The sequence below is a fragment of the Pempheris klunzingeri genome, chromosome 8 (genome assembly GCF_042242105.1).
Source record: "Pempheris klunzingeri isolate RE-2024b chromosome 8, fPemKlu1.hap1, whole genome shotgun sequence".
Classification (NCBI taxonomy): domain Eukaryota; kingdom Metazoa; phylum Chordata; class Actinopteri; order Acropomatiformes; family Pempheridae; genus Pempheris; species Pempheris klunzingeri.
Genome location: NC_092019.1, coordinates 16,381,531 through 16,405,629, shown reverse-complemented (window position 1 = coordinate 16,405,629; position 24,099 = coordinate 16,381,531). Strand labels below are relative to the sequence as shown.

The window sequence follows — 24,099 nt, the reverse complement described above, 5'->3', positions numbered from 1 at the left end:
GAGACCGCCCCCGGACGCGTTCCATGTGGGTCACATTAGAGTCCTGGAGGTCCCTAGTTAGGCCACATTCATACTCCGGCAACTTCAGGGTCAACCAGTGATATTTTCAGGTTAAATTAGCAATGTAATTAACTAATCTGACTGTAACCCAGTAGTTAGTAGAATAAAAGAAAGAAAAAAATTTATTTTGTACTTTGTACTTTTCTCTGAGCGAGTTTTTCTCTCTTGTTTAATATTTGTATAGTTGCACTTATTGAGGGATTTAAACATTTTGATGTGCAGCTTTTGAGTTGATTTATTTTTTAGTTTTAAGTGAAAATATATTTTTCATTTTTCATTGTTGTTTGGACAAGACAAGCAATTTAATATTGCCATGTTGAGCTTTATGAAACAGTGATTGTGAGAAATCGCCCCCCCCAGTCTCATTTTATGTGCCAAAAACCTACTCAAATAATCAAGAAAATGATCAGATAAATTGATCAAGAGAGTAATCATTTGTTGCAGCCCTAAATTCAGCACCCTTGCAAAATTATATATTTCATTACATATTATATAGTTTAGTTTTTGATGCCATCGTCTTAAGTCTTAAAATCTTGCAATCTTGGTTTTAAAGCAGCATCACTGAATCAAATTGATAAGGATGATTCTGCCATCATAGCTGAATTATCAGGCATGAAAAGCAGACAACTGCCCAGAGACACCAGATGTCCCTTGGTTCCATCTGTGAATGAATACCATTAAAAGCCTTTATTAAATAGGCCACTTGATTCCGGCTACAAGACCATGGTGGAAATAATGGCATGGACGCTCAGGAGTGAAAAAATATATCACAAGGGGGCAGCATTGGAAAGGCTGTATAAAGCATCTGTGGTGGAAAATCCAATGGTGAACATATGAGAACACATACGGTATGAGAGTATTACATCAAGATACTATCTCAGTTTTATGGAAGTGGAATGAGCTGCTTACAAGGTTTAGAGATTTATCTTCTACATAGTTTTAGTTTTAGTCAAGTTTTAAACTCATACTCAGCTTTTTATGAGTGCAGATGAGTAAAATTGGTTTCCTCTCCCACAGAGTTATTTTCTACTCGATGTAAAATGCATCCAAACCATGACATAGTAGACACTCTAAGAGACTGCTATTTTTGTTAACATGTTACATGAAAGGACAGATTAAGTTATGTTGTGAAGGTATGTCGACCCAGTATGTGCAGTAGAGAGGATCAGATGCCGCAGGTATTGTGCAAAATACCTGTATTTCGTTTAGGAACAGATACAAGACATTCATAAAATGTAACATTTATTTTTGTTTCATCATTGGTCATTTGTTAAAATTCAAAATCAGTGACACACACACAGAGTGAGCACATTTGAAAGCCTTTAAGCAAACATAATGAACCACATATGATTTATCTCTGTTTTCTCTCTCAGAACACATGATAATGACATGTAAATTTTATAGGTGTGACTGTAGTACTGGTGCAAGTTGGAGCACTCATTTTTTCATTTAGTACAAATGAAGTAAGGCAAGGAAGTTCTGAAGGCAACATGGCCAAAGTACTTATTCCTGGATGAGGAGACAGAAGGCTATTATTATTGTCATAAACTCCTGGAAAGTAACAAGGCCATCCCCATCTAAATCCAGGGTCTTGAAGAATTCATCCATTTCAGCTGTTTGCTGAAGAAAGAAAAACAGAAGCAATTCTTAGTAGTAAACATGTCAAAGACGCATTGACATTTGTCTATTGCAATAGTGCAGCATCTTTTCTACTTACTACAAATTTGAACTCTCCCTTAATGAGTTCAACGGCTTCTGCCTTCGTCAAAGTGCTTGAGTCTTCGTCTTTTCCAGCATACTTGTCGAAGGTAATCTTGAGGATCTTTATTCCCTGCACGATGAGTTCCATGATGACTGGAACCAGAAATATAGTTAATTGTGTAGTCCAGTGTTTGTTTACTGATGCAGTAATATAGCAATGCTCCAGGCTACATTTAAGCACATGGAATGGACTGTCCTGCTTTGGAACATCCAGTCTAAACACTGAGAGGGGTTGGATGGACAGCTTGTTAAGATCAGGAACATTACCGCCCAACACACATCCACCAATGATTAGAGCCAATTCTTTCAAAAAAATACATTTTATGCAGGCTAAAATTTGCATTTTCCATTTTCCTCTATATCTTGTACTTTTGTTCTGCTCTGCGTTTTCCAGAAGAATCCTAGAATCAAAGTCCAAGTTGGCTTCCCCACTCACTTTACTGCTTGTTTCTTCTCAGCAGCTTTGGCTCGACACTGTCACACACATTTTCATGCCATCTCTGCACACATGTGCAACAACTTTTCATTAGTTTGATATTGTTTTCACCTGTATCTTTGGTAGCTTTGATTCACCGAATTCCCACCAATTTCACAATCATTGCCCTGTTCAGTTATCTAATATTTGATATCTATCTCTAATATTCAAATTATAATTGTTATAATCTTAGATCTACATTGATTGGTGTGTTAATCTTAAAACGCAGCACTGTACACAATAGACAAACCATACCCAGAGGCACGTACTGCTACATATTAGATATCAACTATTTCGATAGATAAAAGCGAAATGGTTAATGCTGTATATGAAAAGGGAATTTTAAAAGATATTTAAACTCACCGATACTGTGTGAAAACTTGTGCGGATCGAAAGGGTAGAAGAGAGTGATTGGAGAAGAGAGCACAGACCCAAATCTTTTTAAATAGAGGCTGACACACCCTCTTTTATTTTTTTTTTTTTACGCCCTCTTTTTTTCCCCTTCCACAGTGAAGGAAAGCTACAAGCATTTGCACATAAAGATACTCATGCAAATGGACAATTACATGTTGTGTAGCAAGTAGAATACAGTAGATGACCCCATGGAGACATCCCACACATTATGTAAGCATAATACACCATGTGTACATTAATATTATACATGGTGACATGACATACCTGCGTCCACACACACACACATGCACCATTTATATTAATTTACCATTTCTACTAAATCTAAATCTACTTTAATTACTAGCATTACAACATTACAGATAATTAGAAGGGCAGAGTCTCAATCATTTACCAAATCGACTTTTGTAATGAGTCCCAAGAATTCTCAAACTGCACAGACATGTACGGGCTGGGACTGTGTCCTCCTATTACAATCAGATACGTTTTGAATAGTCAGCAGCCCTGACACAAAACGCAAGAAAAGTTTCTTCTGCTTTGCCATTGTACCAGGATTATTACATTATCTGTCTGGCTTTTGTGGAGGTTTTAACGTATCCAGTGAAATATTTACTCATACTTGATGGATGGAAGTAATAATATAGATTGTGCAAATATTGATGGTTCCCAGGCAATGAACCTTCATGACTTTTGTGACCCCATGATTTCAACCCATGTGTGAAATGTCTTAATAACTATTGCTGTGAAATTCCACTTGAGGTTAAGCAATAGTTTAATAACTTTGGTGATCCCTTAACTGTACATATGGCCCCATCATCAGGTCAAAATGTCTATTTGTTCCAAACTTTAGTTTATGACCAGTCAGCTGCAATTTGTGTTTAATCCTAATCCCCACATGCTAACATGCTAAACTGAAATGGTGAATATGGTACATTAGACCTGTCAAACCTGTAAAACATGTTTGCATTTTCATTGTGAGCATGCTGAGGTTAGCTCAAAGTACCGCCTTAGCTCAGTCTCACCGAGTGGCTAGCATGCCTTTAATCTTAGCATATTTTTGGAAACTGGAAAATATAACTGACTTGAGTGTGAAACACAGCAGCAATAAGTGCAGATATTCCACAGTAGTTTCAGGGTTTTGCTATGTAATGTCCAATATGTGCTGTCATTTTTAAAGTAGCAACATGACTACAATATTCTTAGTTTTTAGGAGACTTCTCACAGCTTTGCTTTAGTAAGCATACTAAAGATTCACTAAAATCAACTTTCGTGTGTCAACTTTTCTGCAGTGTTAAGCAGGTCTCTGTTTTTGGCAAGAGGCTGCTGTTGCATGCTGTGTACTCTCAGCCTCTGACTTGGCAACCCCTCAAACCCTCAATAAAAAAAAATCCACTACAATCCAGTGCTTGATAGTGTGAGTATCTGTGTACAAGTATGTTTGTTTACCAGGAGAATTTCACAGAGGAAGTAGCTGAAATACATTATATATCTCTGGTTTAAGTTGCACTAAATAAACCGAGGAAGTTCCTTTCTTCCTCCCTTTTTTCCTCCCACTCTTTATGTAGTGCAATTTAAACAAACACATTTTTTCTCTTGCCTTGGTCTTCACTCTGTCCCAGCCCTGTTCTTTTAATCTTTTGGTAAAAGAAACTCTGTTTAGGCCTCTTTTACAAAGAAAATGCAAAGTTGTGTGATGCACATTTGATGTGAACAAATCATTCGCTTCCTGATTTCTGTAAATCAACAGACAGCATATGAAATCAATTAAAATAGCTTGATCCAAAAAAAACCCAAACAAAATTGCTTGTAGCTGTTAAGCAACTCAACTTGAGCAAGAATGTGTCATAACCCTTTTGAGTTTGTTACTGTTTATGAGCTTTCGTATGGCTGAATGTATCCCTGAAATAAGAGTTGGAGCTTGGCACTTGTGTGGTTTTAGCAAAAATTATGCTGCTGCTACCATACTGCTAGGCATACAATGAGTTACCATCATACACCAGGAAATCTGAGACCCACAGAGTACAACACAATGAAATCCAAGTTTGTTTTGACTCTCCTTTTCTGCCTTTGTTTGAACTTAATTGACTTTCATTTAAATTGTTCCTGTGCATTGTCAGTTTGTATCACCACTGAAGCTAATACTGACAATATGCTCTTGTAAAACCAAAAAAATTATCAATTGGACTGTTTGTAACTTTTGCTGCCAGCACTCATTTCTGACTGCGGCTTTTGGGCTTAGAGAGTGTTTTAGGAGCTTGTAATAGTTCTAAACTCATTTACTGCCTGTGGGTATTCATTGTAAGTGGATAGTGATCTGCCTTATAGACATTCAGCACAGCAGAGTTGACCTGACTGTTTCTGACCCCACCTCAATTTCATGTATGATGTTGTGATTTTTAGGGATAATCTCTAGTTTGTAAATCAAGCATGTTGTGCTTATCATTCATTATATAGCTTTTATGCGATCAATTACCCGAGTAATAAATGATTACATATTAACACGTGTTATAGTTAGGGTAATTCAGTTGATATGTCTTTGCCTCATGTCCCTTCTTGTCTTTCTCCCCCTTTTCCCCCACTTAATTTCTGTTCAGTTCAGTTTAGAAATTCAGATGTGACAAAGATCATTTTAATGAATTCAGCTTACAAGCCACTCACAACATGCAGACGGGATTCAAAATAAACAGCAAATCCTCTTGCAAAGGTGGATGTGATCACACTTGTATTTTGCTTCTCCCTGCCTGAGGTGTGGTTCACTATTTCAAATCCTTTAATCCATTGTACAAATATCTGGATAAGATTAAGTCTCAAAATTGGGTATTTCAAAACCAGCAGACATGAACCTGATACTAACTGGGATGCAGATTTTGTAATCCAATCCTACCCAGATTCCAAATCAAATGTTGTTTTGGGATATTTCAAAACTGGGGTGGAGATTAGGATAGTTTTAATGCTAAAAATCACCCTCAATTTAACTGAATTAGAAGACGGTTAGACAATAGGACAATAGGACTGCATCTGTTCTTCAGACTGAAAAAAGCCTCCTCTTATAAGAGCAGACACACAGTGTCCTGCACCCATATGAACAAAGAAACATGCATGTGATGATTCATGTACTGGGAATCTGGGCCACTCCCCACAAACTGGCCCTGTATTGTCATAGTGCATTCATGAAATGAGCTGCAAGGCAGGGCCTGTTGTGGAGAAAATATGTGTAAATGCCCACTTCAAACCGTCTTCCTGGTACAGATACTTAACATATCTTTATGTAACCATTATTACTAAATTATTTAATAAATGGTCTGAAAGGCACTCATTGGCCCTAGAAATAAAGCTACACCGAAAGTTGTGTTACCATAAATTAACCATTTCCAGAAGAAGGAAGTAAATGAAGTACATCTGTGTTTTAGGAAGGTTTTGGGCCCAGTAAAATTCAAAGATTATATATTTCATTACTGGCCTTACCATACCATATTTACTGTCTTTCCCCTGACTCTAGTCTTTGTGCCATGCTAGAACACGTAAGGCAGTTACTTCTGTGATCTTCATGTGTCTCTTGGTGTCTCCACCCAAAATCTATCTTTGGAGCAGAGGCTGACTAGGGAGTGGCCTGCAGTGGCTGATTGGGCACCCCAAGTGCCACGCCACAATCCTGACCTGTGATTGGCTACCTGCTGTGTCAGAGGCAAAAACACACGAAGACATGATCAGCAAAACAGAACAACACAATAATCAAGAATTAAAGACACAGTTACATGAAACACTCACAACAGCCATAGACAACATATGATAATGAGGCTTTAATGTCTCCAAGAGAAATGAAAAACTGTATTTTGAGGGCAGAATACAGATTTTTCCATTTAAAAAGGTGCTTGGTACCTGAAGCCAGTTGTGCCAACATTAGAGCATACGTGGGGGGTATCTAAGGTTAAGTATTTACTGGAACGTGTGCTGTAGTTATTAGATTTAAACGTGAGAGGAGATGTGAGTAAGTTTGGAAGCTTCAGCCGCTGAGCTTCATAAATGAATAACATGAGACGGCTGTTTCTTCTTGACTGTTTGGAAGTCATTCCTACCTTTTAGTGCATGACTGTACAGGACATCTCCACAGTGAAGTACAGACACGAAGGCTGACGGTAAAAAGTGATTCATCTGCCTCTTGCCCTACAGTATTTGTCTACACATACACTGTTATGACCTATACCCAACATTTTAGCCTGGGTGACATCTACCCAGTGAAACTCTATTTACTCTGACATATTTTCTTAACAATAAACTCCACCTTGATTTCCACGCCTTGCCTTAGCTTCTTCACCTGTGAAACAAAACACGGATAAATGCACACACATCCTAGCAATGTCAACTAAAAGATTTCTTAGAGCAGTGATACATCTCTGCAAAGCTGGTTTGCAGGGAGTGGAGCAAATGTCCAGTACATGAATCACTACAGGTTTGTTTTTCTGTACTTTGTGTGTGACATTGTCTATCAAGCGGGTCACACAGACGTGATCTTTCTTTACCTAGTGAATGCGAACTCAAAGGTGAGTCTGATTGGAAAGCAAAATATAAATTGAGTGAGTGATACACAAAATAGCTGTAATGTGTTCAGATGCTGAGCATGACGAGCTCAAACTATTGTCTGGGAGTATTATTATTATTATTAACTGAAAACACAAGCAATACCGAACATTTGTCATCCTCCTTCTTAGTGTTGGGTTTGAAATTTGACATTTTTAGTTCTTACCTGCAAACGTTAGTCTAACAACATAAGTATCAAAAGTTTAAGTTTTAAGACTTGCCAATATAGAATCTGCAAAGACTTTGGCAACTACTGTATTTTCTGTTCATCCTCTATGTATCAAAAGCATTAACTCCTGTCATTATCAATCTTTTTGTCGAGCTACAATGATGACTGCTATGTAGGAGGCCATAAAAACCATCGTGGATGTGTTTGTGGAGAATGCTGATGGCGATGGCAACTTAAGCTAGGAGGAGTTCAAGAAGCTGTTGGAGGAGCAAATTCAAAACACTGATATTAAAGCAGCAACTGAACACAATGACTTTACATGGCACACATACAATACACAAGCACGTCTGTACAAACATCATAACTCTCTGTGATAATGTGTTCTCCGTCAGGATAAAATCAGTGCCTTCAACTGTGACAGGATCAAGAGCTCAAATTAGAGTTTTCTAAGTGTATGTGTTTCCCGCTCAATCGCTACAACCACAACATGAAGGGCAAGGGCGAGGAATGCTGCAGTGAGTTAAAGTAGTGTCTATTCAATACTGGCTGAGAAAAGTTAAAAACTATGAAGTTTGATTTGATGTGTCTTTTTCTGCACATGACACGCAGCTGGAATTATGGAGGGAGGCAGCCTGCAAAAATGTCTTGTCAAGGTTGAAGTGAGTACATTTACAGGAGGATGGACTTTCTTTTTAATGCAGTGGTGTTGTTTCCTTCACATTACAGGCAATCAAGTCTTGTTGGAGGGGACATCCAGCAGATAGAAAAGCAGTTCATGATATCATACCCTAAAGATTGTGTTAGCAGTATCACTAAAAAAGCAGGAAATCAGCTCATTTATTTATTTATTCACTTGTAATTTACTTTCATTAAAAGATACACTTTGATATCGTTTATGACATGTTTTAATTTAGCACAAAGGCTGGAAGCTTGGGGAAGACAGCAAGTACACTTTTTTTTCACAATGGGACTGGTGGTTTACTTAGAAGTCAATCTTGGAACAAATTCATTGAAATTTAGATCCAATGTTCATCTGTTTTGGTTTAGGCTGTCGTACTTTTTTATATAACACTACGAGTAAACCTGCACAACCGGTTTGGAGCATGGCAAACGTTGCCGTAACATGTTTGATATACTTGCTGCACCTTACAGCACACTTAGAGTACAGAAGAAAACGTGACATGGCAACAGTATGTTCATAATACATAATAAATCAAATCAATTTTAACCATGTCCACGGTTTGGAGCTGTTTCACTACCATGACCTTCTGTGTGCTGGCACCACATGCAACTGGTGCCCTGTTTATTTTTTTTCACCCCAGGCACCTTAAGTCCACCAATGCACACAAGTAATAGCTTGTCTTCAAGTATTCAAGTATTCAATATGAAAGGGGGGTTAAGTTAATAGAAAACCTCTTCATTTCATTTTCAAAGCAAAGGAGTACATTTGAACTTACGTGACATGCATACAAGGTCAGCGGTGTGCTGGCAGATGCTCACTTTTTTAGATATATGGTATTTTGTTACACTTGCTCCACCTGGCAGTCAGTAGGGTTGCTGAATTTCCTTCAGTGTTGAATTACTTTCTATGACTATTCAGAGCCTCTGAACACAATCTGTTGTACACAAGTTTAGAATTTTTTCTTATCAGTGTACACATATACACTACCTATGAACTGTATGTCTGTAACATTTGTTATTACTATAGGTTGACATAAGAGGACATTTTGATTTACTTTTGCCACAATCACATATGTAGAAAAGAAAATCAGAAAATAAATGAACATGCAGTAGCAGTAGTATCAGAATAAAGAAAAATTGTTGGACTATGAAGTCAAAAATCTGATATTATTACTACTTTAGGCTGTTTGTCTTTCTTATACAACACTAATGGTAAAGCTGCATAACTTGTCCTGATTGCATGAACAGGGAGGCAGGAGAATGGCAAACAAGAACCAATAGAGAAGCATTGTTTGTTTGTTGTTGTGTAAGTGAGTTAACACTTTGTAGAGTGAATACAAATTCACTTGGGATGGTCAGTCAAATGTAAATTTATAAATGTATTATTTATAAATTGGTATGGACACATTCCCGCAGAGTACTTCTGCAGGGATTATTGGGCAACTACAAACTTCCAAACAATTCTATGAAAGAGTTCAATCATTAATGTAAACATCAAATGATTGGCACTATGGCCTCTGCTTTGTTATAATAAATGATAAGCTATAATTCTACTGGCGCTGAGAATTTAATCATTTTTTAAAAAGAGACAATCACATAAATGTGGGGTTTGAGTCATGTGATTTGACTCAAATACACTGAAGTGGAGAGAGACAAAGAGATATATATTTTTGATGACTTCAATGCTGGAAATCTTAAAAAAAGATCCGATACCAGGCAGATTTCTCACATGTGGGGGACTTCAGTCAACAGTGTTGAAAGAACAGACCAGATATTTCCTTTAACAAAGCACAGACAGTGACATGTGGACTGGAAAACATAGCAGGTGATGTCTGTTGAATGTTTGATGAGTATCCTTCAACAATCAATCAACCACTCAATCAATCAGTCTTAATTTAAACAGTGCCACAGATGAACAGCAAACAACAACCATAATAATAATACTAACAATATTACCAATAATAGGAATATGACTAATAATGAACAATATGGTAACAGTGAATAACAAAGAGCGAAATATTACAATAGTTAACATATGAATAATAGTAACAGGACCAATATTAGTAAAAAGTGGTGGTGGCTGACGATCCGTGGCAGTGATTCATGGAAGCCAGAGAACCACAGCCAGGAGAACTGTGCCCACGATCCGCAGAACCTGAGAGATGAGAAAACCACAAAAAGGCTCTGGGGAAGATACCAAGTTAGCAACAGACATTGAAGGGACATGAAGCATAGAGATGGAGAGAAAGAAGAGGAAAGAGGAGATGGTGCATCATGGGAAGTCCCCCGGCTGTCTAAGCCTATAGGCAAGGTCAGGTAAATTTATTTATATAGCACCTTTCAGACACAAGGCAATTCAGAATCAGAATCAGAATCAGAATTACTTTAATAATCCCCAGGGGGAAATTGCTTTTTGTTACACACAGCTCCAAAAGAATAAGAATAAGAATAAACTTCAAGCATAAAGTAAAATATAAATATATAAAAGTATGAATAAAAAAAAGATGTATTAAAAATTATTATTACAAATTATTACACAGAGGTAAATTACTGCACCAGGTGAGTCCAGAGTCTTATAATAATAACAATAATACCACTACTAATAATACTAATAATACTACTACTAATAAAAATATATCACAACATGCACAATCATAGTAAGGCGCTGTACTATATAATACCAATAATACTACTACCACTACTACTACTACCACCAACAATAATATATAACAACATGTACACTCAGAGTGAGGAGCTGTACCATATTATAATAATAATAATGATACAAATAATACCACTACTACTACTACTGCCAACAATAACATATAACAACATGTACACTCAGAATGAGGAGCTGTACCATATTATAATAATAATAATGATACAAATAATACCACTACTACTACTACTACCAACAATAATATATAACAACATGTACACTCTGAATGAGATGTATTATATAATGATAATAATAATAATAATATAACATATACAACATGTACACACAGAGTGAGGAGCTGAATCATATAATAATAATAATAATGATAATAATAATAATAGTAATAACATACAACAGCATGTACACACAGAGTGAGGAGCTGAATCATATAATAATAATAATAATGATAATAATAATAATAACATACAACAACATGTACACTCAGAGTGAGGAGCTGTATAGATTAATGGCCACAGGCAGGAATGATTTCCTGTGGCGCTCTGTAGTGCATCGTGGTACAATTAGTCTGGCACTGAAAGAACTCCTATATCTAACCAGCACTTCATGGAGTGGGTTGGACACATTGTCCAAAATAGCTCCCACTTTGTGAAGCATTCTCCTCACTCCTACGATGTCACTGGCCCTGCGGATCAGTCTGTTCAGTCTATTGACATCCTCTACCCTCAGCCTACTGCCCCAGCATACCACAGTATAAAGGATAGCACTGGCTACCACAGACTCATATAACATCCTGAGCATAGTCCTGCAGATGTTGAAGGACCTCAACCGCCTCAGAAAATAGAGGCGGCTGTGGCCCTTCCTATAAAGGGCATCAGTGTTCCTCCCCCAGTCCAGTTTGTTATCAATGTGTACCCCCAAGTACTTATAATCCTCAACAATGTCCACACTGACCCCCTGAATGAAAACAGGGGACACCAGCACCTTGGTCCTCCTCAGATCCACCACCAGTTCCTTTGTCTTTGTCACATTGAGCTGTAGATGGTTCTGCTCACACCATGTGACAAAGTCACAGGATGTCTTCCACATCACCAGGACCCTCCGCAGACTCAAGCTCATGTTGAAGACATGCTGAAGAACTCCACAGAGCTGGATGGCACAGGTTTTGAGCACCCTGGGGCTGACACCATCAGGGCCCGCAGCCTTGCCAGAGTGGAGTTTCCCCAGCTGTCTTCTATTGAAGAGTATTGAGAATTCAAAGTGCTTTACAGGGAAATAAAACACAATCAAAACAAGACACAGAAACATTGAATTGCATGTAAAAGATAATAAGAGCACAAGAAGAAGCAACAAAGCTATGGCAGCATAAGCAGGGGCCGGTGAAGGCCGGAGCCAGCCCTAAACTACAAGCTTTATCAAAAAGAAAGGCTTTTAGCCTACTCCCCGAAACTCAAACTGGGAGGGGATTTCACAGGTGAGAAGCCTGATGGAAGCTCTGCCTCCATCACTACCTTTGAGGACTTCATCAACCACCATTCTGGGAGCACAGTGCTCTAGATGTACAAGATATTTCTCTATTTTTGATATTTGCACAAGATATTTCTATTTCTTTTTATTTTCTATATTGTATACTAGTCTTATCTTATGTTATATTATTCTATTTTAGATTGTACATATTTTATATTTTCATATGTTTCCTTTTTTACTATTGTTTTTGTGCCTTAAGTGTTGGTTGTCTTGTGGTGGCTGTTTGTTGTCTGTGGGGTGTCTGTCTGTACTGCTGCCGTGACAAAGTAGTTTCCTGTGAAGGATTAATAAAGGAACTATTCTATTCTAGTGGGGTAGTACAGTACTATGAGCATTAAGAGCCTTGTAGGTGAGGAGAAGGATTTTAAATCCTGTTCTGGATTTTACTGGAAGCTGCAGCAGCAGCAATGACACCAGACACCAAGCAGCTACTCATGCAGTGATATAAACAGATAAACAGACAAGTAAGCCCATAACGAATCAAACTTCATAGTTTTTTATTTATTTTCAGGAGGTATTGGATGGAAAGTTCTTTGAAAGTACAGAGATACAATGAAACAATGAACACCACATTTTGCATTCTTGTTTAAAACACAAATAGTCTGCAGTCAAGATATATAATATTTTTGAATGTATTATGGTGGTACAAGCACAAGCAGGTGTTTTTCCTCTTCAGTCTTCTGGCTCACCCTCTTGTTCTTTGTCTTTGCCTTTCTTGCCACCCTTGCCTGTCTTCTTCTGGTAATAGCATTTGGCCAGGACAGACACACACCGACAAAACTCCCGGAAGTTGACCTCGCCATCGTGGTTTTTATCCAGCATTTCCATGGCTTCCTCGATGTCATCTGCACTGATTTTATCCTGGAGAGTGCATTCTTACAGTTAAATAACAGCATGAAAATACACAAACGCACACCTGAATGTTGAGTAGAAACAGATGTTTATGAGCAGATGTGCACGTTATGTAAGGTGAGTGTTTTGAGTCTCTTACTTTCAAGTCAGGGCTTTGTATTTCTTGCTCCAGCACCTTCTTGAGCTCGTCTTTGTTTAGCTTGCGCTTCTTGCCATCATCCGCAGCATACTCAAGAAATATTTCCACAGTGTTTGTAATGACTTGTTCCAGACGAGCCATGGCTGTAGCTGGAGAAAAAAGAGAAACAGTTAAACAATGAACACCCTGTATTGTCAAACCATATGAAGTGTCTTGATAGTCAGTTAAAGATACACGTATGTTGTAGAACTAATGTTTACAGACAGCATAGGTAAAAGTTAGAGATTCACTATCAACACTATAAGGAGGTGACAATTACTCAGAGCTAGTTGTGTTTGCGATAGCATTACAAAAAGCTTTAACAAATTGCATTAAATTGCTCTCAAGTTTTGATTTAATAATAATAATGATACAAGTTAACAGACAACATTCTGGCATTTCCACTGCCCCTCTCATGCTCACAATCCAAACCAAAGGCTCTTTTTTTCTCTCTCTCCAAACTGCCTTCCTGACATCTTGCTTTTAAACAGTGCTCACCTTAGAGTTCACGTTCCCCAGGTGAAGAAAGATCACGTCCGTGTCACCACCAACTGTCCCGGGTGAGACTGTTGTCAGGCTGAGGAGGACTCCTCCTCTTAAAGAGAGGGGGCACGGCGTCTGACACACATAATGGCATGTCTACAAACACACACACACACACACATACCATGTTCTGTAGAGTAAACGTTTGAGCTTGTTGGCATTGTGTGTGTTGGTGAATAAAGGAAGACATCATCTGAGGTGGAACAGTCCTTCTCTTCATTGAGGAACTGCTCAATGTAGCTCTTCAGTCTTCTGGAAAAAATGTGTCAGAATAAATGGAAAGTTATAGTGAGTAGGTTTCATCCCTGCCCAAAGTGTGTGTGTGTGTGTGTGTGTGTGAGAGTGTGTGCGTGTGTTTGTTCATAAGTGAATTGACATTATCTGCATGTCAAAGAGTATTGCTAATGTTATATTAATAGGGCTGATTTCCTATTTGCAATGCTTGAGCGGTTTTGCAAATATCTAAACAATGCATGCTAGCCAAGCTACCATGGCAGTATTGAAAACTTTATTTTTACCATTTTAGAAAATGGCTTTTGACGGTGTTTTAGCTGAGAGTGCCAGTTTAACTAATATGTTATTTATTTGGGATTTTCTGATGTACGTCTGCCATCATCAAGAATCACATTGACATCGAATTAATACTTTATCTTGTTACTATTCACAATTAAGCCAAGTCAGTTTTATTTATATTGCACTAAATCAAAACAAAAGTTATCTCATGGCACATTACATATAGACCAGGTCATGACCATATTCTTTAAATTTACAAAGACCCAACATTTCACCATGAGCAAACACTTGGCATTGGCGAGAAAGAAAAACAAAATGTCTTACTTTAGCTCAGCTGAACTAAATGAATCAGCAGCAGCTACAAGCCTCCTGCATGTGAGTCTCAAAAGTATGCCAGCGTGAGTGTCCTCACTGTTTGTCTGCACATGTCTGATTCTGACGCAGGTCACTCCCATTCATCCTGCTCAACTGTTACGTAACTCAACCCCCATTTTTCCACTCGTCTGTTCCAAGGCAGTAGAAAGGCTGCATTTTCTTCTTCTCTTCCCCCTCTCTTGCCCCCTGCCAAGTCCCTTTTATAGGTCAGTTTGGACTGTTCAGCACCAGCGTCTCCCCACTTTGGCCATATTACTTTCACATATTGAACACTATCAGATTCTCCATGCAGGGGAGGAAAAGAAAATGGAGACGAAGGATCATGTGATGTTAATTACAAAAAAGTTCATCTTTCCACACTCTGCTAGCTGGGGTATGAGTTACGGTTCACCTCTGGTTCTGTAGCTCTGTGGTGGTAACTCTGCACCATCTACATGACAGCTCAGATAGAAACAACGACTCATTAGATAGAAATAGATTTAAACAATCAGTCTTGTAAATATTTTAAAGACCGTTTTTAAGGATATCTGATCACTTGTTCAGTGCAATCTAATAAATGCATGCTGTGTGTCTATGTTTTCTTCATAATCAATAAAATCCAACAAAAAAAACAGGTGAGGAAAACAGGTAAGGCACCACCTGAACAAACAACAGCAAAAAAGTGATGAACAATAGAAGCACATAAAAGCAATGAATCACACAACAACAAAAGGAGCTTTTTGGAATTTTTTCCAACATGTATGGGTGTGGGGTACAGGTTACTCTGCATTTTGCAGTGAACACAACACAACAGAAAGCATATGACAGGTAGAGTCATGTTAAGATGTGTGTCTGTTGGTTGGCAATTATACCCACAGGTTGTACAAGGGAGTGTCCACAAAATGTCATCTCAGAAATCACACACCATCAGTTAAATGCTCTCATAACAACTATTAAGGTTGAAATGCACATGCCATTGGCTGCTCTGTCTGGACGCTCGGTTGCACAACAGTAATGTATTCACGACAGCTCCTGCGACATCATACGCAACAGGTTATGCCATCCTCAATGAGAGCCGCAGACACTTTGCAATGCCACTACATATACACCACACAACATAGCACAATATTTTACACATATAACCTCCATTCAACTGATGATCTTTGTCGGGAAAAAATCAGCAGTGTAGGTTTTGTATTTGTGTCTTAACATCTGGCATAACACATCCGCTTCTGAAACCTTTACTTTCAGAAAACAGCATGTTTCCTCTCACTGGACTGAGGAGAAGAAAGTGGAGACTGTCGAAATTGTTTTTCAGTAGTTTTGTGACATCTAGTGGAGAAATGAAGACAATACATGACCTCCTGCTTAAAGGACCAAATCGCCAATTTTCAGTTATATCAATGAGGTAAAGGTTGACATGTTGGATTACGCTGCTTTTATCTCCACCTCCTCCCTTGTAGTTTAGGTACATTTAGGTTTAACTATCTAGTTGATGTTTACAGTCTAAATGTCTTACAGTCTTTTATTTCCAAAATCCCAGAGAAATTCCCTGCTGAATTTATGGCAGTCACTACTCAATGGAGAAAAACAAAGCCTGACAAATTAGTCAGGCTTTTGTTAAAGACCCATTACTGAAACAGGATTTTTAACAGGTTAAAACAATGTTTTTTTAAATGATATCTTAATGTACAAGAGTGCTGGTATACTTTCTGTTATGACTGCCATGTGCAACTTTTGACACTTTTTTCTTTTTAGGCTTTAGCAGTGAGCCAGTAACTGGAAGCGGCGTTGATAATTGCCTTTTATGTGTCAAGTAGGCAATGCTCTGTTGTTGCTGGCAATTTAATTTCCTTACCAGCTGACCCGTGGTGTGCTCCAGGGCTCCAACTCTATTATCCTGCATCAGTTCCTTGGTTATTGATTTAGTTGCTTCAAGTGTCCTTCTTAGGCAGCACGTTGTTGTGGTGGTTAGCACTGTTACCTCACAACAAGAAGGCTCCAGATTTGAGCCTGGGGACTTTCTGTGTGCAGTTTGCATGTTCTCTTCATGCTTGCGTGGGTTTTTTTCTGGGTAACCCAGCTTCCTCCCACAGTAAAAAGTCATGCAGCTTAAGCTACTTGGTGACTCTACATTGCCTGTAGGTGTGCGCGTGAGCATGTCAGCCCTGTGATTGACTGACGACCAGTCCAGGGTGTACCCAGTGACCCTTAAGGATAAGCGGTATAGATGATGGATGGAGGCGACCCTTTGGTGCAGATAATATTATATGCACCTTTTTTCAAACCTGACAACCCAAGGCGCTGTCTGTAGGTCAAACAGTAATGATGGACCACATGTTTGAGTCTTCCATTTTGTGATGAATCACATATTTTGACTCATCACAGTAGGAAAGATGATACAGTTATAAATGATAAAACTGATGGTGGCTGAATTCTATTTAGCTGCTTTGATTTCATACTCATCTGCCTCTCATGTCACATTGTTACTGTTTACTGGGACACTTTAACAGAATCATTGATGTTATGAGTAAAACCTGTGCTTTTCCTACCATAACTATTCCAGACGTCTGCTGTGAAATGGGTCTTTTCCTGTGGCCTACTGGTCAAACAGACCACCCACTGGATTTAGCACTGACCTGAAAATAAAAAAAACTCTTAAAGCATTATTAACATGTTTCTTCCCCTCTTCTGTGTATTTAAGATCCCTCTGCTGATGAATACCAACTACCTAAGGAATCTGGCAGAAATGACAGAGAGGTCTTTCCTGAAACAAAATTTTGTCTCCCTTATATTGTCTCTCTATACAGTCTGTGCAAGGTCTATGGGCCTCATAAAAATGTACTTCCTGACTGACTATCTGTCTATTACCTGGTTTGCCATGTGTGAAATCCTATGTTGGTTGGCACCTGTAGTGTTAACTTCCTTCAGCGATGTTCATACTTGGAATAAAAAGCCCATTGGAGCCACATGTGTGTGATAACAGAAGAATGTGCATGTGAGTTGAAAACACTGACATCCTCAACTGGAGGAGGACAATGAAACACCACTATCTCCAAAAACCATAAACCTTCAAACCCCACCAAATCTTGAACACATTTATAAGCATGCTCATTTGGCATGCACCTGAAACACCTAACTCATGAAGACATGACATACAGGCACGTGTGCTGCACCCAAGTTCAGGTCAAATCTGATGCCAGCACATTCCCAAATTGAACTATGCTCAAACTGTATAAACTGCTGCCTCAGTCATTCAAAGAGTATTTATGGGTGAAATGATGTGTTTCAGATGTGAACTCATAAATATTCTCAGTACTTTCTGAGGTGTTTTTCTTGTATAAGAAATGGGTGGCACACAGCCTAGACAGCTAGATGCAACCAGAGGAAAGCTTTCTCAAGCATAAGGAAAAAAGTTTTTTGTACCAACATACTTAAAGAATAATCAGACAGAACAGATGACGAAATTGTCAATGATAGTTTTTACTTGTGAATCTGGTGAGCATTTGTGCTTGTCTTACTAAAACAAACATTATTTTCTCCAATATTTGCCCATCACTTCTTTGCCTTCTTTTCATGGAGCACATAACATCTTTCACAGGCCAATGAGAGGCCGACGACGAGGGGAAGAAACTCTTCAAAGTCCAACTTATCGTCTTTGTTTTGGTCCAGATCTTTCATGATACAGTCCACAATTTTGGGGTTATTCTGGGTCTGAAAGAGCATCACAGAGAAAGACAAGGTCAGGGTTAAAAGAAGAGCAATGAGCTACATGGATGCACATTGACCTTTACCAAGGGGAGATATTTGTCTCTCACTTTCAGAAAACCGGGCAACTCATTCTCAACTAGTTTTTTCAGTTCCCTCTTGCTTAAGGTCTTTCCATCACTGTCTTCATTGGAATAGCGGTGGAATGTCTTAATCAGGGACTCCATACAAATCTCCAACTCAGTCATGGCTGCAGAGGTGTGTGCTGAAGGGAGGAAAGACATGTCTGGGTTTAAATATCATAGGAAGTCTACTTTCTTCAAAAATACAATTTATCTGACATCTGTTGCAAGTTACTGTACAGAATAATATTTTACATACAGATAAGCAGAAAGAATCTCGCTCTGCAACTGTTTCAACTACCTGCACCTGGAACATTAAAACAGCCTATTTTACAGAATAACATATGAATTTCTCAATTACTTTTCAACTTTTCTGTAAAATGTGTTAAACCTTTAACTGACATTGAGGCATTGCAATGTTAACTTAAGTAAAAGCTGAGGCTGCACATTGGTGGATGTAACTAGGCACATTTACTCAAGTACAGTACTTAGGTATAATGTTGAGGTACTTTTTGAGTATTTCTACCTTATAAACTATCACAAGACCTCAGAGGGAAATATTATACTTTTAACTCCAATTAATTTATTTTATACTTTAAATGACTCAGATTGGTGGTTCAATTTGCAACCATTTGTTGCATTATTCTGCTACTTTTTCTACTCTTAGTATCTTAATGCTTAAACTTTTTTACTTTTTAAATGAAGTCAAATTTGGAACACGGAGCTTTTATTTGTTACAGTGTTTCTGTGGTATTGTAAATGTTACTTTAATAAAAGATCTGAGTACTTTTTCCTCCACTGAGGCTGCTTCATCCAAAACTAACATGCTGCTACGTGAGGATGTGGGTGTTGGTTTCACTGGCACTCAAAGCGAATTCTTTGGCTATCACATATCATTTTCTGGCACATAAACTAAAATACTCCTTATCTCAAGGCTCCCACTCTTCCCTCTGCCTTTTTCTTCCATTTCCCCTTTTGGATATGGATTTAAAAACAAGGCTGATGTACAGAAACTAAAGACAAAAAAGGGAAAGATAACAGGGAGGACCTGTCGCTACTTGTCAGAAGTGGAAAGTCCAGTGTAATGCGCCAAAAATGCAAAAGCCCACCCAAGAAAACACACTGAATACGAACTCAACCTCAAATGGGAAAACAGCTGCTTTTTGCATGGAGCTGAAACGCCTGGAGCTACATAAAAAAACTGAGATGAATCTTAAAACTTCATAATAAAAGATTATTTGTCTGTCCAGACTCAAGCAACTTTTAAAAAGGAGGCGATCAACAGTTAAAACAGAGAATTTAAGTGTTAAAAAAAAAAATAATAATAATAATATAATGAACTTACCAGGACACTACGAAGCAGATTCTGTAGTTTAAGAGTCAGTGTGGAGTGCAGGGGCGCACAGAAACTTCATTCAAGAATTTATAGTCAGTCTGGTAACGCCCAATATGATGGGAGACAGAGGGAGGGATATGGAGACAGAAACAGGGGGGGAGAGAGAGGGAGAGCAAACAACATAGGAAAGTCTTGTGCAAATACCATCCCTGCCCATGTTTTTCCCACAAGAGATAGAGATGAAGTCATAACTTTCAGATGTGTCACTTTCTTTTAATGGTTGTTCAAAAGCTGATTTTCACCTTCAGAGATGATGTCACCTCTAAACAGAAACGAGGTGCAGGTCCAACTTCCACCATGTCTAGAAAATATGTTTCCCACACTTGCCCTATTATGCGTAATAATCAGTCCATAAAAGTGACGACAGCACAATGACACCCATCATCGACGTGCTGACTGGGGGCAGGCCTGAGCTTAGTGGTCATGACATAGTGGTCTTTTAGGCTCTGGTGGCTTCTTCTGATCCAGTCTTGTTGTGTATCAGTTTCCCCCACATATATCTTTTTCTAAAAAAAATATAGTTATAGTCCATCATTTACAATATAATTTAATGTATTTCCAAGCCATCTATGGTTTTAAAAAGCTATGAAATTGATCTTTATTATTTTGATTAAAAGAAGCTAGACAGTTAGGCCATCTTAAACATATTTCTTTAAAAGCTTTGCTTATCTAAGGAAGTGCCACTCTCTTAGTCAGGAACGCCCTGTTCACAATGACACGGTCACACTTGGATGCTGCCCAGTACAACCACAGTCTGACCTGTTGGCATCTCCACAGGAACTGATGGAGTTTAAGCCTTGCTCAAGGGCTCCTCAGTCATTTCATCCTCTCCATCCACAAACATACTTCCAGCCCAGGATTTGCAGCTTGACCCCCTGATCACCAGCTTGTTTTTGTAACCTTTAAGCCATATTTTCCCCAATAGAAACACAACAGAGATTATACTAATATTAGTTGGTGAAAGAGGAGGAGGAGGAAAGGACACTGCCACACCTAACTGAACAAATACACTGTCATTTGCAAACTGAATAAGAATGATTTGACAGAATAAAAACTCATTAAAAGTCTTTTACATGATTTAATTACAAAATGAATTAAACAAAAAGGCAACTTGATGTGCTGATGAATACACAAATAACATGATGGGATGTATGAATCTCTTTGCACCAGTGTAAAAAAAGAGTGCTTGGGAAAAGTTTATCAGTGGAATGTAGATAGCTGTTTAGCTTTTTTTTGTGGCTTTACAAATACCAGGGACATTTCTCAATGAATCAGACAATAACTTTGTCACTAGACTTGTAACTTGTTCACCTGTCATGATTTTCCAAGTAATATTCCCAAACCAAATCTTGATAGATCCTGCATAAACAAAGGGTTGTGGAATTAAGCAATTATTGTGACCAAATTTGACCTGGCCATCAGCACCTGGATCATTAACTGGATGCTAGTGGGATCCAACAGATTCATCAGTTCTTCCTTTTGCCCTTGCTGGCAGCCTTGGCTGGTGTTACTGCGGGAACGGCTGCTTGGTAGAGAGCGGCAGATACTTTGTTGATGTAGTACAGTGCGAAGAGGGAGAATATCAGGCTGGAAAAGACAGAAAAAGCAAAGGAATACATGTTAAGATTTAGAGTCTCCTTTTAACCATGCTGAATGAAGTTATAAAAGGTATTTGTGATCTGCAGAAATAGTGTCACACAAAGGCGCCAGAGCAATGGAGCAGCTGCACCCTCACTATAAGACTTGGTGGAGCAAATGTGTGTTTTTTCTTTCCCACTTTTTGATCAGACAACTTTGTTATTTCTAAACATTTTAGCAAGTTTGGATCAAAATTAGTAGTGTCACGTACCATGTTGTGACACAGACACGGTGTACCAGACCCGAGGCAAACAGTGACAGGCACAGGCACAGCAGAACTAGAAGATGAGAGATAGATTAATACAAGTGAGGAACACAGGCTGAATAATACATTGAAGCACTGATACTTTGGGCAAATCCCAGATAGAGTGTACATAAAATGGTATTAAATTACTAACCAACTGTGCTTTAAACATGTGCATTAAACTCCCAGTAGGAAAGGCAGGCACAGTCATTTTCAGATATGCTTTCATACTCAAGAATGCTGACGTTGTGGTGTAAGCTGAGCTGACGCTCGAGTCAGCAAATCATAGGTGCCATATTAAGCTAAACAACATGTAAGCAAAAAGTGTGACTGCATGAGTCTGATTTCAGTTCACTTACTCTCTGGGAATATCTTGGCTTGGAATCCCTTCCCAAAAATTAGGTTTTCCAGGTTATTAAATGCCTGGAAATAAAGTTAAGGTGTAACACAAAAGATGTGGGGATACTTCACAAAAAGCTATTTTAAACAATACATGAAATACTTAAGGATCCTGCTGTTTAGTTATGAGTAAAATGGATTAAAGCGGTTCAGTCCGTGCTGTGACAAACAGGATACAGTGAGGGAGCAGATGAAGAGGACTGAGCCGAGGAACCCTCCCAGGATGGTGAGCCACTCAGTCGATCCCAGCTGCTTACTGAACATCTGCATCCCAGCAAATACCAGCACTGACAGCAGACTGGACAGCACTAGAGAGGTGCCCGTGTTCACCGCTACAAGGCAAAGACAGTCGATTTTATTTTATTCAAGTACACCTTTCAACCACAGATGCAATTCAAAGTCCTTCACAAAGGCCAGACATCTCAACAAGAGAAACTAAGGCTAGTCTTTGCATGGATGCTGTGGTATAATGCAGTGATACAACTGAGGAGAACAGGGAATAAACAGGAATAAAGACATTTAATATCAACGCAATTACAGATGAGACGCGCTAAGTATGGTACATTAATATAACGTTGACTGTTGACCTAATACGATTAAAGCTAATTATGGTCGACTTTAAATCAACGTGGTTTCTTTCTCTAAAGCCTGTGGGAACCGGTGTTTGGAAAGACTTTCTGCTGCATATCATCACCATTTGTCACAAAATCGCCAACTTTTGAACATATCAAATTATAAAGGCCCAGCTGAAACATCTGACTTTTAATAACGTAACGCCACGTCAGTGTTCGTCCACAAACGTTTCCGACTAGCTGCTGTTAGCCCTAAGCTAGCTTCACTAACCCACGTTAGCGGCTAAAATGTCCCGCTAATATAACGCTCTACATACACATATTATATTTATCACAAATCTATATCCTTTTTGTTTTTGTCCACACAGTAAACATGCTGCGGGACAGCTCAGTCACCTAAAAGTTACCATTTCTAAACGTTAGCATTAGCTAGCTAGCTTACCACAGAGCTGGACGCTGATATCGTACATTTGTGCAAACATGCTTGGTAGGATTATTTGAATGAGAAATTAATCGTGCAATGCATACCCATGATTAAATGCTGAATAAGACGCCGTGTGTTGAAAATGAGATGAATAAGGGTTGACTTCGTTGAGCCAGCTCAATGTCCCAGCTGTAGGAACTACAAACCTCACCACCCGGTCCGAATGACAGGTGGGACCAGTGGGCGGAGTCATCAAGATCTTCTTACCATGTTTCCAATGGATAAATACATGCTTTTTAAATACGCTTTATATGCTTTTTGTATATGTAAATATGGTCTTTTTGCGCTGTTTGGATGAAAATTAAGAATATTATTTAGCTGTATAGAGCGCAGTGTTATAAGAAATGGTAAATATGTCTGTCATTTCAGTTTTCCTGTCACAGCTACTTTTTCTAAAGAGAACCAATTTTTGTGCTTCTGGGGCTTCACAAACATGTCTCTCTCTGTCGTAATCCGAAAGTGCTGTGCAATTATTTACACTCGTAATCCTTCTTTTTTTCAAAAGGTAATTTCCTTACCTCATGTCATTATAAGCTGTTAGTTACTCAACTAAACCCATGTGAATCCTCCATAATACCTCAACTATTTTATCTCATAAAAGACTGACTCAAAAGATTCAAGGGAGATGTAAATGTTTTTGTTCCTCCTCTATTGCTCAATAAGAATCAGTATTGTATCTTCTTTTAGGCATCCTCATTATACGAAATGTTTTCAAGTGTATTACTAGCAAGTTTGTGTCTTTTTTGTTTAACCACAC

At 38.5% G+C, this 24,099-nt stretch overlaps 2 protein-coding genes and 1 long non-coding RNA gene across 3 annotated transcripts; all 3 read right to left on the bottom strand.

Annotated features, from left to right (window-relative positions):
* Positions 1 to 1,289: 1,289 nt before the first annotated feature.
* LOC139205700 (uncharacterized) lies at positions 1,290 to 1,568 on the bottom strand. Its single transcript, XR_011584467.1, has 2 exons — positions 1,480 to 1,568; positions 1,290 to 1,428 (listed from the first exon to the last, which is right to left on the bottom strand). It is a non-coding gene; the product is annotated as an uncharacterized lncRNA (long non-coding RNA).
* An 11,251-nt stretch (positions 1,569 to 12,819) lies between these two features.
* On the bottom strand, positions 12,820 to 20,080 carry LOC139204848 (uncharacterized). The gene is made up of 5 exons (XM_070834861.1): positions 19,955 to 20,080; positions 18,598 to 18,752; positions 18,337 to 18,493; positions 13,331 to 13,479; positions 12,820 to 13,200 (listed from the first exon to the last, which is right to left on the bottom strand). The coding sequence occupies exons 2-5, from the start codon at positions 18,733 to 18,735 to the stop codon at positions 13,012 to 13,014; spliced, it is 633 nt and encodes a 210-aa protein (XP_070690962.1). The 5' UTR covers positions 18,736 to 18,752; positions 19,955 to 20,080; the 3' UTR covers positions 12,820 to 13,011.
* A 534-nt stretch (positions 20,081 to 20,614) lies between these two features.
* Positions 20,615 to 23,498, bottom strand: krtcap2 (keratinocyte associated protein 2). Its single transcript, XM_070835672.1, has 5 exons — positions 23,387 to 23,498; positions 22,464 to 22,618; positions 22,247 to 22,310; positions 21,855 to 21,921; positions 20,615 to 21,592 (listed from the first exon to the last, which is right to left on the bottom strand). Exons 1-5 carry the CDS (start codon positions 23,388 to 23,390, stop codon positions 21,472 to 21,474), a joined length of 411 nt encoding a protein of 136 aa, XP_070691773.1. The 5' UTR covers positions 23,391 to 23,498; the 3' UTR covers positions 20,615 to 21,471.
* Between the last annotated feature and the right edge of the window lie 601 nt (positions 23,499 to 24,099).

Coding starts and splice junctions, on each gene's coding strand:
- LOC139204848 (XM_070834861.1), bottom strand. CDS start 18,735: ATGACTGAGTTGGAGATTTGTATGGAGTCCCTGATTAAGACATTCCAC. Junction 18,494..18,597: donor AGTTGCCCGGTTTTCTGAAA/GTGAGAGACAAA, acceptor ATGCTCTTTCAG/ACCCAGAATAACCCCAAAAT. Junction 13,480..18,336: donor TGAAAAGAAGGCAAAGAAGT/GATGGGCAAATA, acceptor TTTTTTCTCCAG/CTACAGCCATGGCTCGTCTG.
- krtcap2 (XM_070835672.1), bottom strand. Junction 22,311..22,463: donor TCTTCATCTGCTCCCTCACT/GTATCCTGTTTG, acceptor CTTTATTTCCAG/GCATTTAATAACCTGGAAAA. Junction 21,922..22,246: donor AGCCAAGATATTCCCAGAGA/GTAAGTGAACTG, acceptor CTCATCTTCTAG/TTCTGCTGTGCCTGTGCCTG.